At 35.1% G+C, this 17,848-nt stretch overlaps 2 protein-coding genes and 2 long non-coding RNA genes across 7 annotated transcripts in view; 1 reads left to right on the top strand and 3 right to left on the bottom strand.

The window, feature by feature from the left end:
- The window catches only part of LOC132904881 (failed axon connections), a 50,656-nt gene extending 39,295 nt beyond the window's left edge, over window positions 1-11,361 (top strand). Inside the window, exons 2-4 of one of the 2 annotated variants that reach the window (XM_060955702.1) lie at window positions 7,097-7,435; window positions 7,816-7,965; window positions 8,448-11,361. In XM_060955702.1, the coding sequence (XP_060811685.1) occupies window positions 7,097-7,435; window positions 7,816-7,965; window positions 8,448-8,804 (846 nt within the window). In that variant the 3' untranslated portion in view covers window positions 8,805-11,361. The remainder of the gene's footprint in view (window positions 1-7,096; window positions 7,436-7,815; window positions 7,966-8,447) is intronic. The other variant, XM_060955703.1, reaches the window with a different exon arrangement.
- Window positions 870-3,529, bottom strand: LOC132904775 (uncharacterized). The gene is made up of 2 exons (XR_009657656.1): window positions 2,062-3,529; window positions 870-1,952 (listed from the first exon to the last, which is right to left on the bottom strand). It is a non-coding gene; the product is annotated as an uncharacterized LOC132904775 (long non-coding RNA).
- Window positions 3,658-5,731, bottom strand: LOC132904774 (uncharacterized). Its single transcript, XR_009657655.1, has 2 exons — window positions 4,579-5,731; window positions 3,658-4,450 (listed from the first exon to the last, which is right to left on the bottom strand). It is a non-coding gene; the product is annotated as an uncharacterized LOC132904774 (long non-coding RNA).
- A 572-nt stretch (window positions 11,362-11,933) lies between the features above and the next one.
- Window positions 11,934-17,547, bottom strand: LOC132904883 (uncharacterized). Of its 3 annotated transcripts, none has more exons than XM_060955708.1 (6): window positions 17,420-17,547; window positions 15,358-15,589; window positions 14,610-14,771; window positions 14,301-14,508; window positions 14,035-14,230; window positions 11,934-13,709 (listed from the first exon to the last, which is right to left on the bottom strand). In XM_060955708.1, exons 2-6 carry the CDS (start codon window positions 15,538-15,540, stop codon window positions 13,517-13,519), a joined length of 942 nt encoding a protein of 313 aa, XP_060811691.1. In that variant the 5' UTR covers window positions 15,541-15,589; window positions 17,420-17,547; the 3' UTR covers window positions 11,934-13,516. The 3 variants fall into 3 exon arrangements, with proteins under 3 accessions (XP_060811691.1, XP_060811692.1, XP_060811690.1); XM_060955709.1 differs by lacking the exon at window positions 17,420-17,547 and adding an exon at window positions 17,099-17,389; XM_060955707.1 differs by lacking the exon at window positions 17,420-17,547 and adding an exon at window positions 16,881-17,025.
- Between the last annotated feature and the right edge of the window lie 301 nt (window positions 17,548-17,848).

Raw genomic sequence — 17,848 nt, 5'->3', positions numbered from 1 at the left:
TAAGGACCCACTCGTTTTACAGCTTCTGAACATCGCGACAGGGCGCCTATTAGGAATATTTATGGGGTACCACGATTCTGTCACGTCCAGAAAGTCTTTGTTTCTCTTTTATAACCCCTCGATATCTTTCTCTCTTTCTGGCCAACCGGTGGATGTAATCGAGCGATAGGGTCATTTGTTAACGGTTAGATAGGCCGGCCAGCCTGGTGTGTACGAGTTAGAGAATGGGGACCACTTTCAGTCCTCTCCATTACAGTGGTAGGTATACCGGCGGTCTCAAAAGGTCGAAGCGCATCAAAGTGACCGAGCTACGGCCATTTTACGCAACAAATTGCCCATTGTTTCAGGGATACACAAAAAAAAAAAAAGTAAAAAGGAAAAAAGGAACTTCTTCCTACTTTCTGTATTCTGGGATATTTTCCGCGACAATCGTCAACGAAGAGACCCATTGTCAGATACGCTGTGCAATTTCACGTTTCCGCTTTTCTTGAAGCTATATTTCTTGGAAAAAGTGGATGGTTAACGATGAGAACCGCCTCTTTGGGTTAACTTGGTGGTTTGTTTGGTGGAGTATAGCAATACTTGCGTATTAACAAGGTATAGATGGAAAAGTATTTTTTCTTGGTTTATAGTTAGTATTCGTTAATAATAGCACGAACAGAATTATTTCTATAAATCTCGTTTGACTATATTAAATGTTATTTCCTTCGTGAATTTATATATGTAGAGATTTTTGTTGCTATATAATGTTAAATTTTGTGTATTTGGATAAGATTAAAAGTAGTGCTAGAAGCTCTATGATACACATAATCGTTTCTCTTGTTCTGAAAAATGGTATTAATATAGATTTGATAATGTGATACTAGGAATCCTTATAACGCTGTATATTATCTTACGTTTCATTAGTCACCAGTTTCATTAGCAAAAAAGAGATTCTAGTGGATAAGATTACAAGTGCATTATATGAAATTACAATAAGATTGTAGCCATTAATTTAATTTTAAAAGGGCGTGTAAAAAACATGTTATAGAAAAGTAGGACACATTTAGCTATACAAAATGTCTTCTTCACACCTCATGTTTTGACACTTTCCTTCTACAAACCTCGTGCCACATTTAACGACTTGTAACTATAAACTATCAATGACATATTCTGCTTTACAACTTCCCTTCGCTGTCATTCTCTCAAAGTAGTTCTTCACGTATTACGTGGCTATAAATTACGGCAAGACTCTTTGTAAACTTAGTTGCAACGGTGCTCATGCATGAATTACACCCTGTGCATCTATTCCCTCGTGAGTCATAAACGTGACTCATCCCTGTACATCAAATAATAATTTCGTGTATGTGTTTCACGTCCGATTAGAATCGTCCTATCCATCCCCTAAACCAACGAGTCTCGTTAACACGGGGTAAGAAAGAAACTTCATTCAAGAAAATTGGCTGATTCATCGGTAACCGTGTCGAACGGATCACCTGCAATTTCATGGATGCCAGTGACAGTTTTCTGTGCCAACATCGGGCACCGACACTCCGCGGTTAAAATGGATTTAGGTTTAGCGGGTTCAGTGTATTAAAGACACTCTTGAGCACGGACGTCGGCTGCCAAGTGGCAGGTTCGTTGGACTTGGCAGTCACGGCTCGCGTTTGCTTTCATTTTCGGCTCGATCGGTTCTTCGCGGTAGCGGCCGACTTTACGACATAGCCTTGTGTAGTGAAACTATTTTCACGTGCCGCGAACCATTCACCTCTCGCTGGTATTTTCATCGAGACGACGTGTTCCAACCATTGATAGCCGTCCGACATTTCTGCACGACGTGTAGGTGTCGGTGAACGCGCGCTTTCCTCTTGCAATTGGCGAACAATAGAAATGTTGTGGACGTATTTATGTTCCCTTTGTATGCTCCATACATTACTTTTAATCCTTTTGGAAGCCAATGTATTATTGTCGTGCTGGAAAATACAGTGATATATTAATGTTATGATTTTGGTTATAGTGAAGGATTAAAGTAGTAGAATTAATACATGTAGAAAATGATAGAGATATATAAATTACATTTACTCATGAGTTAGATGTATTTGTACCTCATTTGTATGTCTCGTGTCTAGTGGAAGAAATATGGTTATGTTGTGAAACATGTCGCTTTCCTATTTTATATATGGTAAAGAAAGAGCGTAGTATTGGTACAAGTGATAGGTGTAGTTAGCTGATGATGAAGTTGGGTTATTTTGAGATATATTGCGATATAATTAGACGAAGGTTCGACGTTTGATGGGGAGAAGATACGGTAGGGTCATTGATTTGATGTTCACATTTTGCACACATGTAGCACATGTGATGCATGGCTAATGGATTTAGAGTATGTGAACGATATCGTATAAAATTATGGCCAGAATTTTCTCATGCATTTTATGTATATATTTAGATCTTTATGTCATTATCATCTCTATATGAATCTTCTGCATTTATGTATCATAGTATTTTGTATTATTTTAATGTCTGTAACATTTCTCAATTTCAACTTGGACACATTTTCTCTTCTAAATACAAATAGTTATTATATTCTTCTACGGTTCCAAGAAATGAAACAGTATGAAAGAACATTCATTATCACATCTCTATGTTTTTCTATAATCATCCAACTACCACACCTATCAAATTAATCAATCAGAAGTTTTTTTAGCATCTAAAAAGATAAAGTAACAATAGTTTGTTACATTTACTTTCATTTTTGGGCAACTATAATGGGTAGATACAAGCAGAGTAGAAAGTCAAGAGAGAGAGAGAGAGAGAGAGAAATTGGTGGTCCTATTGGTCCTTGGTGTAGGGCTGTGGCTAAAGCTCACTGTTAGCCGGCGCTGGAGCAGCCAGCAACCAGCAGCAGCTAGCAGCAGCATCCCGTACGATCAATACGCAGCGCAAGCTGCGAGGCACGACTACGTGAAAATACAACAACGACTACCATGATCGTCACTGACGAAGACGATGACACGACTACTACGTCCATGACGAGGACTGCCTACGTACGATACCACGACATAACGGCTTGGAGCCTCAGAGAGAGGAGGAGGAAAAGGGAGGAGAACGTTGCCAGGCGACGGAAGCTGCCTACCGCCAGAGTTCATCGTCCTCTGGCATGTTTCTTCTCCCTTCCACCCACCCATTCACCCTCCGTTTATCCTTCTCCTCCCCTTCTCTCCCCGCTCCACTCGACTTTGTCTTGTTCTCGCTCTTTCTCGTTTTTCATGCTCCCTCTATCTCCCTCTCTCTCTCTAACCCCACGCATGCCCCCCTCCTTGACGGTTCGCTGTTGTACCACTCCCTGATTCCCTCTCTGGCTTCTCTTTTACATTCTCGTTCCTTCTCATCTCATCTTTTTCTCTTTCAATCTGTTTCTTCCTCCTCCTATGTAGAGTACTCTGGCCCTTTTTCTTCAGGTTTCGTATTTTCCACATCGTCCCACAATGTTCGGTCAATGTTTTTCCCTAGTCCGATTTTTCCTAGACTGTTTTCTGCAGCTTTCTCTCGGGGGCTCTTCTCATCTGAAGAAAATTACTTTGCTGGGTTATCTCTCTTTCGCTTAGGATTCTCGCCTTCCTTTCTTTTTCCTCTTGTACTCGTCTTACCTCCGCGCATTTATTTTTCCCTTTCGCGTCGGTTTGTTTTCCTTCTTCAACCCTAGCTCCCCTCGATGTGCAAGCGAACGTACACAGAGAACGCGCATGCGCGTATCGTCTCGTGTCATATACACGCGAGTCGACGGGAATCGCTAGCGGAGGGCAGCTGCCCCACGGTAATTTGTACTCCACCGACCTTCCGCCTCTGCTCGACTTTTCATCTCTCGAAATTGATACACGCTTCTCCGCGATATTCCACGGCGTCGGTTCGCTCTCTTTTTCCCGGTTATTATGCGCTTTTGAATGCGCGCGGACGTTTTTTAACGATCGTCGCCGGGTCACACCGGTGTACCACGATCACCGCGCCATCTGCGGAACCGTGGACCCGCGAATTAATCAGTACCGACCGCCTGCATTGATTTTACGCCAGAGGATATTTAATTCTGCCACGGCATATCGGATTTTCATGCTTTCTGCTCAAGTCGTCCCTCCGTTCGGATACGGCTTCAGCGCTCAATTCGCGACCATTTTTTCCCTCTATTTTCTCTCGTCGCGCGTTGTATTCGAAACAAACACAACGCGCGAGTTCAATGTCCAGCCTGGATGCTCGTTTCCAATAATATTCCAGCGAAAACGAGAGAGTACATATACAGTGTATCTTCTCCATATCCCTTTATCTTTCCGGCTACCGTTGCACATGTGTACCCGGTTTCTTCTTTTTCTGCCCTCCAGTTTAAGCTTCTCTTTTTCTCGATTTGTTTTCCCCCCTCGATTGTTTGTTTTTTTTTCTCCTTTCCCGCTTTGTGTCTCTCTCCCTAGACCGTTTCTCCTGCCTGAAATTCACATTGGTATATATTCTCCGCTGCTCTTCGTTTCCCCCTTGTCCTAACCTCTTTTCTCCCTCACCTCTTTTCTCATCTCCTACTCCCACCCCTTCTTGTACCACCCGTTCGTTACTCACCATTATCACGACGCACTCGTATTGCAAAACAGCAGTTGCACCTCCGTCGCTGCCGTCGTAAACGTCCACGTCGTTTCCATCATCGCTATTATCACTCACACAGGGAAGATGCGCACGGAAGCTGCGCGTACTGCGCTCTTTAGGGCCTGTCCTCAACGCGCCTCCCGCCTCTCCTCTCACCATCGAACTGAGAGATCTTCCTATTCGACTTACTTTCGTTTATTTCCGATGATGGTGCAGCTGCACGCGGCAATCGCTGATTGCTGACGATGATGAGCTCTTTCCGAAGAGGTATTCCCACGTATATATATCGCGACGTTGTTCCCCTTTTCGTGGGACCGGACTCGATGCTCCGGTCTCTTCGTACATTATTGTACGGTTAATTCAGGTGATTTCTATAGACACGAGCGCGCACCATTTGTTCCGCTCGTCGATTCGTAATTGACATGTTTCCTTGGCATTTTTCTTTGTCTCATGTTTCAGTATTCTTTGTTCTTTATGGATTTGGCCGACGATTCGACAACGACGCCATATTGGTTTTTTAGGGAATTGTTGAGAACTAAATTGTAGGTGCATACACAATTAAAAACAGAAATAAGTGAACAGGTAGTAAAAATAGATATTAATGAAGTTTCGTTAAATACGGCTTTTTTTACACAGAAATGTAAATCTTAATTTTAATTATGTAATAAATAATTTATATACTATAAGTATATAAGGTAATTAAAACTTAAGTGTATAACACTACTATTAATTCGATTAAACTTTATTGATACCTATGTATTGCTACTACCTGTCCTTATTTTTGTTCCCAACTATATGATACATGATATCTATTGACATAGATATATAAATATCTAATGTGGTATAAACAGATGAAAAGGAGAACAGGGTTAAAATGGAATAGGTTGGAATGTTCTTTATGTTAAAACTAATAATTTCGACGAAGAGGGGATGGAAATACGAATAGAATATATAATTTGTGAGAACATTAAAATGAGGAGTTATATTCACTGCACCCGGAAGAATTTTTAATATTCTACTATTACTATATTCACTGAATCTCCAAAAATGTATAATAACGTTGCATACACATGCTGTGTCATTTATCATTTTGTACCAATTTGCTTAAAGAAAGCCGTAAATCGAGAGATTCTAGGTCACCGTTCATTCACAATAAAATGTGCTAACAGATGGCCAGCAAATAGCTAGAAAGTTTCTTATGTACTGAGGTGAAATCTCAGGTAATATAAATGTTATTATTCCCATTGACAGTGTTTTAAATCTTACCCATTGTAAACGGAGATTGAAGAAAGTGGATCACATCCGTATTAATTTTCATATCCTTACATATCAATGTCATCAGAATGATTAATTCACTGGAATTTTATTTTTTATTTGTAGAAACATTAATATAGATTTATTACTCTTCTTAAGTAGCTTATTATCTATCGTCCTTCATCGAAATCGTTCCCTATTTTGAAACTATATATGCATTGAAATCATTTGCAGACCTATTGTTGTATAATATAGTATAGTGTATACCATAATACTGTTTTGCAATATGATCCCCACCTGTAAAGGAACACCAGAGATATCTTATTGACTGATGTGGGATGAGGATGTGTGTATTCTCTGTCTGTGGCGCTGACGCGTATAAATGTAGCGTGTTTTGCTACAGGTGCAACTGTTTGTATATTTATTTCAATGCACCAATTAAATACTTTTGAACTTAATCGTACATCTGTTTATTTAGAAATCCATGTTGATAAGGAGAAATATGTTTTATTTATGTTGAAGTAGAATGGAATGAAAGATGGAGGAGTAGTATTATTTATTTATTCGTATCAGGATTCGAACTCGAGCCAACAGCACCAGTAGCGCGCGCCTTAGTCGTGACGCTATTGAAGCCCCTTGGTGTTCCTTTACTTTTTCCGGTTTTTTTCCCTGTGAATTTACAGTTTGTATCGCAAAGGCTTCCGATCCCACGAGCACATACGCTTTCAAACATTGCGTGCAAAATATTCAATATAAAGTATGAGAGAAATATGTATTTATTACATTGTGTATAATGTGAAAATTATATTTCTTTTGGATAGATCTTATTATATCCAAAATGACGGATCCACATGAGGAGGGTATCATTCAAAAACGAGTAACAACACTCTACTAATTTTTTGAGGAAACTGCCAAAATTTTGGAAAGCACTAAATGCTATTTTCCACCAAAAGCTGCTCCCCAAATTTTGCAAATTAATTTTCAAAAGCACGAAAAATATTTAGGTTAATATCAAATAATACTTAGGTTATTTAGTATTTTCCACCTCGAAATACGGAATTTCAAATTTACAAATCTCCGTATATAAAAAGAAGTTTGTTTTAATAATAAAGGAAATAATAAAGAAAAAAGATTCTAAAATTTTATTTTCTGAGCGAAAATATTTCTTATAATAATAATATATTAATGATTTCAATAAAAGAAAAGATCTAAAATTTTATTATTTTCCTTCTGATTTCAGAATGTGGACCATAAGATGAAGTTCCGCTCTAAGAAGGGCGCATTGCCGTTCGTCGAGTTGAACGGTGAGGAGATCGCGGATAGCACCATCATCCTTCGCGACTTAAGCGCGAAATTCGACAAGGATTTGGACGCCGTCCTTACGTCTGAGCAACGAAGCGTTTCTCACGCAATGATATCGATGATCGAAAACCACCTGGTATGGGTTGTCATGTGCTGGCGTATCAAGAATCTCGATCAGGTTTTGAAGGGTTACAAGGTGAACCTTCAGCACGCGCTCGGTACTCGCATCCCTAATGGTATCCTCAACTTTTTCTTCAAGCTCACATTCGGGCGTAAGGTAATTTCCTATTCTAAATCCCGTTATTATATCTAAAAAATTTCTTATATTTTGAGTATTCAATCTTTGGAATAGATTATAGCTAGATGTATCACTAAATTAAGAAAAATTTTTTAAACATTAATTATTGTAATAATTAACTCAGATATACCCAATATCCTTCGAAGAGAATGATTCAAAAGTAATTTTATTATGTTCTACTTAAACTTTATTTTTAAGAAAATTTCATTTAATAATATAAAAAATTTTTAATTAATATATAAGGGAGGGAACAATATTTCAAAATGTTTTATGAGATGGATTGGGCATATTTGAGTTAATAAATATGATTACGTCTATGTGAAATGTAATATTTTAAATATCTGAATCAGTACAATGAGTACTTGTTCCAGGGTGCGAAAAAAGCGAAGGCGCAGGGTATGGGTGTGCATACTCCAGAAGAGGTATTCCAATTCGGTTGCGCCGATCTCAAAGTACTCTCCGACATGCTTGCCGACAAGCCCTTCTTCTTTGGAGATGAGCCGACTACGGTAAATTTTTATTCACTTTCTTGGCAAATCTATTTGAAGACTACTGCAGAAAAGCACGATAAGCCACATTTTCCATTTGTTATAGCACAGCAATTTCCAAATTCAATGCATTTTCAAGTAATAATGTATTATTGAAATTCCCCTTTGGGGCTAAATATATATTTCTACCTTAATTTGTTATAACATTAAAATAAAATATTTCAATTTCTTCCAATACGTTAATATTATAACAAACTTTCAAGCTTCTGATATTTTACATTATATTTTTTAAATTATGGAGAAGGTAAAATAAATAACAATTTTGAATTAATCGAGAAACAATATTTTAACATCTTTCAATATTTCATTAAAATATGTTAAAATATTTTAGCCATACAGTGACAATGAAATTATAAATTCAACAAAAATGTACTTATCATGTTTTCTCACGTAATCTTCATTCATATTTAATCTCTGCTAAAATACTTTTATATTTGAAACAGTTGGATGTGGTGGCATTCGCCCACCTTGCCCAAATCCTCTATATCGACAAAGACACGCCGTACAGTCTCCGAGATTACATGCAGGAGAATTGTCCAAACTTGGTTGGTCACTGTTCGCGAATGAAGGAGCGATGCTTCCCGGATTGGGATGAGATCTGCTCCACCCTTGACATGAACACGCACCTACCGAAGCCAGAAAAGCAAGAGGAGAAGGAAGGCAAGGAGGACGCGAAGGAATCGAAGGAATCAAAGGAAGAGAAGGAAGGCGACAAAGAAAAGGCGGATAAGGAAGAAAAAGAGCTGGAGAAGGATAAGGAAGTTGACGAGAACAAAGAAAAGGAAAAGGAAGGGAAATAAGCTGTTTCGAATGGACATGCAAACAAATAAATCGTTCAAAAAAAAGGGAAAGGAAAAAGAAGATTTGAAACTGAAGAAAATTGAGGGTGTGATCTGGTGAGATATAGAGAAGGGGGGAGGGGGTTGAAAAAGAAAGGAGTGTGGAAGAAAGAATGATCGTGTGTGTGTATGTGTATATGTATGTGTATGAATGAGCGCGCGCGCACAAGCGTGAATATGTTTCGTGTGGAATGTTCGACAGAGAAGAATAGAAAGAAAGAAAGAAAGAGAAAGAGAGAATGTGTGCGTGAGAAAGAGAAAGAATGGGTATATAGAGAGCATGGTGATAAGGAGAAGGGGTAAGAATGTGCGTGAAAGATCGAGCGACAGAAATTCGATGAGTGCAAGAAAAAAGAGGGTAGTAGGGGGGTTTCAGGTTTAGAGCTCTCTACTTATACGTATAGATATTAAAATAGACTCATAATGTTAAATACTTCGTTTATACGTTCGTAACACGTTACGCCATTTCTCATCGACACCCCAGCACACCCAGTATCGAACAACAAACTTTATTATTATATTCGACCCAGGGCCCTTTTTTCCCCCGCGAAAGATAATACATACAATGAAAGGTGGATTAAAAAAAAAAAAGAGTGGGAGGAGTAATAACAGAAACGGGGCTATCTTATAAGTCATTAGAATATCGTAGGTTTGCAATATATCAAATGCAATAGCCTGATACATTCAGGTGTGTGAGAGATCTTCTTCGCTGGACAGTGGCCAAAATGAAATGCATCGTACTCGTCGTGCGGATAGACGCGATGTGTATTGTATACGATGCAGTTTAATGCGAAGGAGCAAGATCGTTTATGGTTGCGATACAGGACGATAGATAGCGCCCCTGACACTGATTCAGGGAGAAGGCGTCTTGTGGTCGCTTCTTATACCATTGGCTCTTACTGTGCAAAATGAGTTACGTACCTAGCGTTCCAGCAACGTACCGTATATCACATTATGATCTTCGTTTGATCGTGTTCTTTAGCCACATATGTACATGTCCGTACTTTTAGAATTGCTATTTAATATGTGATGATTTTAATATTTTGCATTTTTTAACCATTCTTTCGACACAATCGGACTCCATTCGAATTATCATCATTCAAAACGCAATATATCATAAATTCCTTTTTGATACATTTGAATACTCGAATGACCTCTCAGAAATCGTTTTTCATGCAACGATAATCAGAGATCGAATTGTCAGGTGCATCAGAAAAAGAATGATAACTGTTTTTCATATTGTCTTCAATTTGCATCGTGATCTTTATTTTTTTATACGACTCTCACCTCGAGTAAACTCATTCACGTATACGCGTGCGTCGAGTTGTGACATTTTTTACAATCTATTAACGTCTCTTCGACGAACGAAGGATCATTTGCGATTGCGGATCGACGGTAAATGATAATATTTACGATGATTTGTATATTATTAGAGATATTTATATTGCGTGCACGCGGATGCAATCCGATTGATGGCGCCGCTGGAAGCGGAACGGCGCCGTCGCCGCGCTCTGAAATCGTTTCAGGCGCTTTGTTTCTTCTTTTTCTTTCATCAAGACAAGAAGAAAAAATATAAATGAAATAAAGAGACAAAAGGAAACTATGAAAGAGGCATCACACAAATATCGATTCCCTCTATCTGTGTTTCCTTTTGATATTCGAAAACAAAATAAAAATTTTTTAAAATAAAAGAAAAAGAAAAACGAATGAAACGCTGTGCTGCCCCCGTGTGTTAGTTGAACTTTATTAGATGACTTTTTTCTTCGAATGTGTGAGAAAAATTTTACATAACGAAGTAAAAGAAGAAGAAAAAAAAAAAAGAAAATACAAAAAAGTGTCTTTCACGCATCGAAATGAAGGGAAAAAAACAATTTACACACAAAGAATACACCAACACATACACACTCACATAAACACACACGTACAGACATTTTGATGTATAATGTTATATCGAACGGGAATTGAATGTTTTTTGTACGAGGCCCGCTTTTTAGCAAGCGTTGGTCAGAAAAATAATTCCACGAGGACACGAGTTTAATATAATTAATATTTAAGTAGCTTACTATAATTAAACGACGATTACGATTACATAAAGGACAAAAGGAAAAAACAAGTAAACAATTAGTGTGTGGAAGCTGTTTATACCTTAGGAACAACGCATACGTTTACACCCGTGGTTACATTATTATTATTATTAATTATTATGGATTATTACGAGTACGAGTAAAATAATAAGATAATGAAAAATTAGACGAAGAGAAAAGGAAAGAAAGAAAAGAAATGGAGACAGCAAGTAATAAGGAAACACAAGACCATAAACGTTGTAAGCACAGTAGGTAGGCACACATCCAGTACAGTAAGATTATTATAAGAGGAATAATAATAATAATTATAATATGACTGCTCGTTTTATGCTCGGCGCTATACATTTCATTGTCATTATTATATCACCATTTATTAACGAAATACATACGAACAAATAAAATGTGTTTATAAATATAATGTCATCTTTACGAAATTTTCATCGATCTTTATTGAACCGACCTGATACGATGAACATTATTTTTTACAAGTAACAGAAAAAAGAAAAATCTATGTTTTATTTTATATTGCTTGTATTTTGCGACACATATTTTCTCCTTGTGCATTTTTAAAGGTAGCACGTATACACTGCATGCAAATTTAGGTTAGGCGATATACGTAATTTAGTTTTCGTTTTTAAGAGAAATCTTCATTTTTTAATCTCCCCCTTTTAATTATGTTATAATTATAACGAATATGTACATACGTCGTGTATAAGCTGTACGATCAATAATTTTTTTCACACAAACCTTGATATAAGTTTTATATTGATATACATATATACATAAATGAAATTAAAGTATAATTAGAAACAAGTAGAACAATATGTGCATTATATTATAAATAATGAATAAGAACAAAATTGTCGATGTCGAGTTAGAGATTTAATAAAACACAATAAAAAAATATATTCACAATGATCGATATTAATGTTTATTTTAGTTTATTTTCAAAAGTGCCATAAGACGAAGATGATAAAACTGAAGAAGCATTTAAATAGAATAACAGTATGATTAGACTAATTCTTGTTTATTATCTAAAATCTGAAGATTTACATAACAACGAACGATTGAAACGATTCTGTAAGATAGTTTACAATAGAATACTTTTAATTTGGCATAATTTTCAACTGTAGCTGTATTCTTTTTAAATTTGTTTGTACCAAATTATTTGAATTAATGAGACATATAACTCGTTCATTTTTATCATACAAGTTTGAGAAAATTTTACTGTTGATTGCCTTTAAAAGAATACAGCTTAATAATACTTTTTATTAATTAAAGCTTTATTTTACGACCTACTCGGCACCAAGATATGTATAATATTGCTATAATTTAACGCTACGATTAACGATGTATACAATTATTCAATGCCACGCAGATAGCTTTTTATTTTCCGAATCTTTTAGATTTGATTATGGTTACACATTAATTTTTATTTCCTGTTTAACTTTTCCTAAAACTTCTTTTAATCGACTTTTTTTTCAACAATGCTTAGTCTATAAAGATTAATAACAGGTTTGTAAAAGCAATAATCAAATCAACTTTAGAAACTAAAAACACAAACTTTTAGATATTAACTCTCCTTTTATTACATTAAAATATTTTTATCAATCGTGTAATTTGATAGTAAGTTATTTTCTGAAAGTCAGAAAATTCTCTAGATATGTAAAAATAGACGCAAGCAACTAATATTGCTATACATGTGGTCCCTACTGATTCAAAAATATTTTAATCATGTTCTAAAAATTGTTATTAAAATATAACCAATGTTTTATTTTCTAAAAAAATAATTTCTGTTTATATAAGACTAACATTTAAAGAAATTAATATACATATTCGTAATGTTTGAAATAAATTACTGTCAAATATCTCATAAAACAAAAGGAAGTTCAGCAGAAACTACATAGCTTCAAATCTCTATAGTTTATCGCATATTTATTTTTATCTTTTCATAGATATAATTAATTTTCAAGATTATATATATTAATCTAAATATCATTATGGACTCGATCTAGAGTACCATGTTCGAGGTAGTGTAATTAAGATCTTAATATTGGTTTAATATTTTATGTTCTTTAGTATCTCTTAATATCATCCTTCCTAGGATTTTTAACTCTCCAAACTTTTGAAGATGTTGAATCAATCAGATTCACAATTAAATTTAGGAAATTATTTTTTCAATTCATTTAACAGGATATATAGCAAAATATTGTAACACACATTAATTCCATAATCGCATAATTCCATTTTACCTTTATTCTCTTATCTAACAATATTTTCTGCGTTTTTTGAACTCATATCACAAGAAACATTAATATTTGCAATTCGCATATTCTAAAAAGTGCCATTGCAACATATTAACATCATAAAAAATATAATAGGTACTTGGCCAGTTCGTCTCAAACTCTACTATTGAAGGATTCTCATATATAATATCTTAACAATCACTCTCAAGCGAGCGAAACAATTTGAAAGAACTGTACTAACGGCAAAATGCAAAGAATCATGACAGCCTCCTCAAAAGGCTGTGGTAGCCGTGGACGACTGCACGCCGGACTTTGAATTTGATCGTCCGGCGTGTGACTATAGCTACGTGGACGCAGCTAGACTTATCGATGTCGATTCAGTGACGGCTGATCGTGGTTTCACGTCCAACGAGTCATAAAGCGGAAACTCACAACAGAAGAGGCATTTCAAGAAGTACGGCACCTCGACGTAGAAGGATGGTGGCATTGGAATTAGTGGCGATGTGGATTGCTTGTAATAGCGATACTCGGCGTTACTGGAAGATAATAGAATATTTTTCTCGACAAATCTTTCTTGTTATTACATACTACATCTTATAAAAGATTTATATAAGACTTAACCCATTAGATCTTAAGATTTTTCCAGTATTTACTTTAACCCTCAAACAGTATTGTTGGGTTAATTATGATAATTGTTATAATAATTATTTAGTTTACGTTTCTTAATCTCACAACCAGATAAAAAGTCAGTTTTGGCAACATAGAAGTGATTATTGACAAGGTGATTATTGATAAGACAAGGAATTAATAAAGACTGAAGATTTGGTAAAGTGATATATGGATTGTAAATCGGGAACTTACTCGCGATACCTCTCATCAGAAGCTCTTTCCAATAGAGGCATACCAGACAAAAATAGGATAATAATTGTAGTGAAGATTGGGGAAGCTATAGCGATCCATTCAAAGCCTTCAATCACGTTTAACGATATCGTGAAAATGCCCCACCATACCACTATTTCCCCGAAATAGTTTGGATGTCTGGAGAGTCGCCATAATCCTGCAATTAAATATAAAGTAAACAGCAGACTTTGAATAATATTTTAAAAAGTTTAGTATAAAAAATATACCATCATTGCACCACTTTCCATTATTTATTGGATCTTGTTTGAAAGAGAATTTCTGTAAATCGGCATATGTTTCGGCTAATAAACCGGTCACAAAGAGCCCTGTACCAGTGCTATCTAATGTCGTCATAGTTTTAGGAGCTGGTGGTATTTTATGCCGCGGTGAATTGATGATAATCACTGGTAAACTTACTACATAAACCCATATAGCCTAAAAATAAATTTTAATTAGTTATATATACATATTTATTGTGTTCTAAACAAATATTTGATTTTGACTAAACTGTACGTAATCTTAAAATTGTCTGTCACCTGAAATGTCCAAAATATAGCGAAGCGAATCACATTACTGCGGCGATCTTCAAACCTCTTGTCACGACCAATTTTAATAATTCGATACAACAGATATCCAGAAAGACGAATACCCCATAAGCAAACGAATATGGTGACCATAAGCTGCCTGCTGTCATAAGGCTACGATACAATTGTTTATACAAATATAAATTAATAATTTACAAATTATTTATGCGATAATAAATCAACAATTTTAAAAGTTTTATCTATCGATACATGTAACATATATTTCATATGTATGATATATACTATAGAAAGTAATTTTCTTTTTAATTTCTAGTCTCTCTATAGAGAAAGATTTAATGTTAAATATTATATTTTTTATAATAATCTTAAATTATTTGCAGTTATAATTTAATAATTTACAATTATGGATAATATAAGTTTTTGGTGAATCTACTGAAGTGGATTATATTAATCTATTATAATATAATATAAAATTACTATAAAACACTTCAAAATACCTTATAAATTTCATTTCATAAAGATACGTTAATAGTTCCTCGAACCTGAGAGGAAGTGTTTGAATTACCTCTTAATGGCGGCCATAGATCTCTTTCGAAAACAAACGGTCGTGTAAAAATAAACTGTGGCGGTTGAATCAAACGTTCAAACGTATCTTTCCGCGCATTTTCGATTAAATGATTTCGGTCTGTTGTTCATTTACACGAACACGATTATGGAAGCGGTTTTATAATTAGAATACCTTGCCCACTTGGCCGAGAAAAAAAGTGAGAAGGGCGAGGATGATGAAGTTCGTGCCACCGGCAAAATCCGTTAATTTGTCCAGCTGAAAGGTCGCCGCAATCGTGAAGAAGATGATTTGCATGCCAACGGTGACGATCGCGCTCACCGCGAAGTGGTCCTCGTCTAAAATATCGACCGCCATTGATCCTCGTTGATTGCCCACTCCCGCGCTCGATGAACTATTTTCGAATCTGGAATCGTTAATCAAGATATTACATGTGCGTTCATGTATATGCTTAGTTAGATAGAGATCTAGAATTTTACTGTTTTAATTTCATTACAGAATGAAACTTTTGGTCACCTATTCATAACTTCATATGTTATTATGTAAATAATTTTTTTATGTAATTTTATTTTATGTAATTAGATATTTTATGATATTTCTTTGAAGGTTATATTTTTTTATGTATTTAGATATTTGAACTACTTGTTTATAATTTTATGTAATAATTAAATGTCAAAGTTATTTGTAACTTTTTATTTTTATACTTCATAATAGTCCTTTACAGGTTATGTTTCTTTCTTTAAATTTGTTTAAATTATCTAGTCAGTCTTTTATAATTCCGTAATTATTAATAATGAATATAATCAAATAAAGTAATTTAATAAAATAATTAGTAATTAATAAATAAAAGAAAATTTATTCTTTGTGTTCTTCTAATATCATTTATATATAATATTTTAGCAATCTGTGTTACTATAATTCCTTATAATACGATTGATGTAGTAGATTACAAGCGTAATAAGTGTAGTTGGAACAGCAGTGTTATAACTGGTAAGTAGTATAAGCAACGGTCTGATCAGACTTAAGAAGATTGTGTGTTGATACATAACTCAAACATCTGACATCTTTATGATTCTATTTTGTTTCTTGTATAAGCAGCCTTGATATCTATAAGCAGGCTCATTTATAAATTATATCGGTTCGTGCGTACTGCAATTGCATTACTCAATAAGAATAGTATGTTTCCAAAAACATAATATACCTATTTGAAACTGAAGAAAAAACATCAATAATTTTATTTTATAACTTGAATCGTTTAATTTGGAGTCAAATTTCAATAAAATTATTGATAGAAACTTAAAACAATTTATGTGTGTCAACTTGAGATAAAAATGTGAAAGATGAAAATAAAGGTACAGTGTCTAAAAATTAAAAATTTTTAATTCAAAGTTAAAAATACAGATGCTATATATTCCCCTGCTAAGCAAACATTAGTTTGGTTAATATATTTCATTGTATAACGTTGATTCCTGCGTCAACATTATGATCATTTTAACTGCCACTGCATCGTAGAGCGTCGCAATGCAGTTCAGTTTGTTCAATATCCTCACAAAAAATGTTCAGAAAGATACCATTCCTTATACAACATATACTCATAACACTTAAATAATCTCTTTTATCTAATGCAGTAAGATTTCACAAAATATTTTCACTCATAAAAAAAGTCAAAAAACAAAAATATCATTATTTGTACTTACCGTCCTTTAATTCGAAACTTTTGCATTGTATACTCTCACAATTCTATCTTTAATCAATCATAAGATAAAACGTATCTTCCTCAAAAAAAAAAAAAGAAAAAAAAAAGGAAAAGAAAGAAAAGAAAGAATTTCTGAAATATCAATTATTTATTCAAAATAGTACGAATTTCCGGAAGTGCACATTATCACCACTTTCGAGCCAGTATAAAAATTCCTACCATTTTTCTACTATGAAGATTGAAGAAGCAACTTGTTCGATGTTATCAATGAAAAACAACGCGAAGCACCATTCACGAGCTCGAGTATCGCCAAATATCAAAACTGAAATCGTTAATTGTTATTCGATTAACCATTTTTAAGTTACGCATCAACGCTACGTTGGAGATGAATGCGGATCACACGAGCCACTGTCACCTCGAGAATACCACGGAAATTTCAGCGGACTCACAATATCTTAGTAGCGCGAATTTTTAGCCAATAAAGAACGTACAGAGTCTGTGCGATGGTATATACATTGGTTAAAGGGATACGACAATTACCTCGACAGAGAGGGACATCATCGTAGTAACTGACAGAACGGGTGGACTTACTTCCACCCGCGGCGACAAGCAGCGGCAGGACTACGAGGGGATTCAATGTCGAGTCGAGTCTAAAACGAGAAACCCATGATCACGTGCTATGAAACGACCGCGAGCGCATCGGCGCTTTTCTTCTAGCTCCGTCCTTTTCTCGCTACGCTACGCGTCTCTCTTTTGTTTATTACTCTATGGTGTCGACCTATTGGATTTCCCGATTCAGATTGACCCCATCTGGCATTATGGTTTATTATAATTATTTCCATAATTAATATTTTTCCGCATGATTACTTTACCATTAATAGTGTCATTAGAAAAAGTTTATTTTACTTAAAAGTAGGTAAAATTAAAATATCTTACATTAAAGAGAATTATTATAATTTGTTATTTAAA

Source organism: Bombus pascuorum, chromosome 3 (assembly GCF_905332965.1).
Source record: "Bombus pascuorum chromosome 3, iyBomPasc1.1, whole genome shotgun sequence".
NCBI classification, from domain to species: Eukaryota; Metazoa; Arthropoda; class Insecta; order Hymenoptera; family Apidae; genus Bombus; species Bombus pascuorum.
Note: the sequence above shows the minus strand (reverse complement) of the source record. Positions and strands in the feature narration are given on the sequence as shown.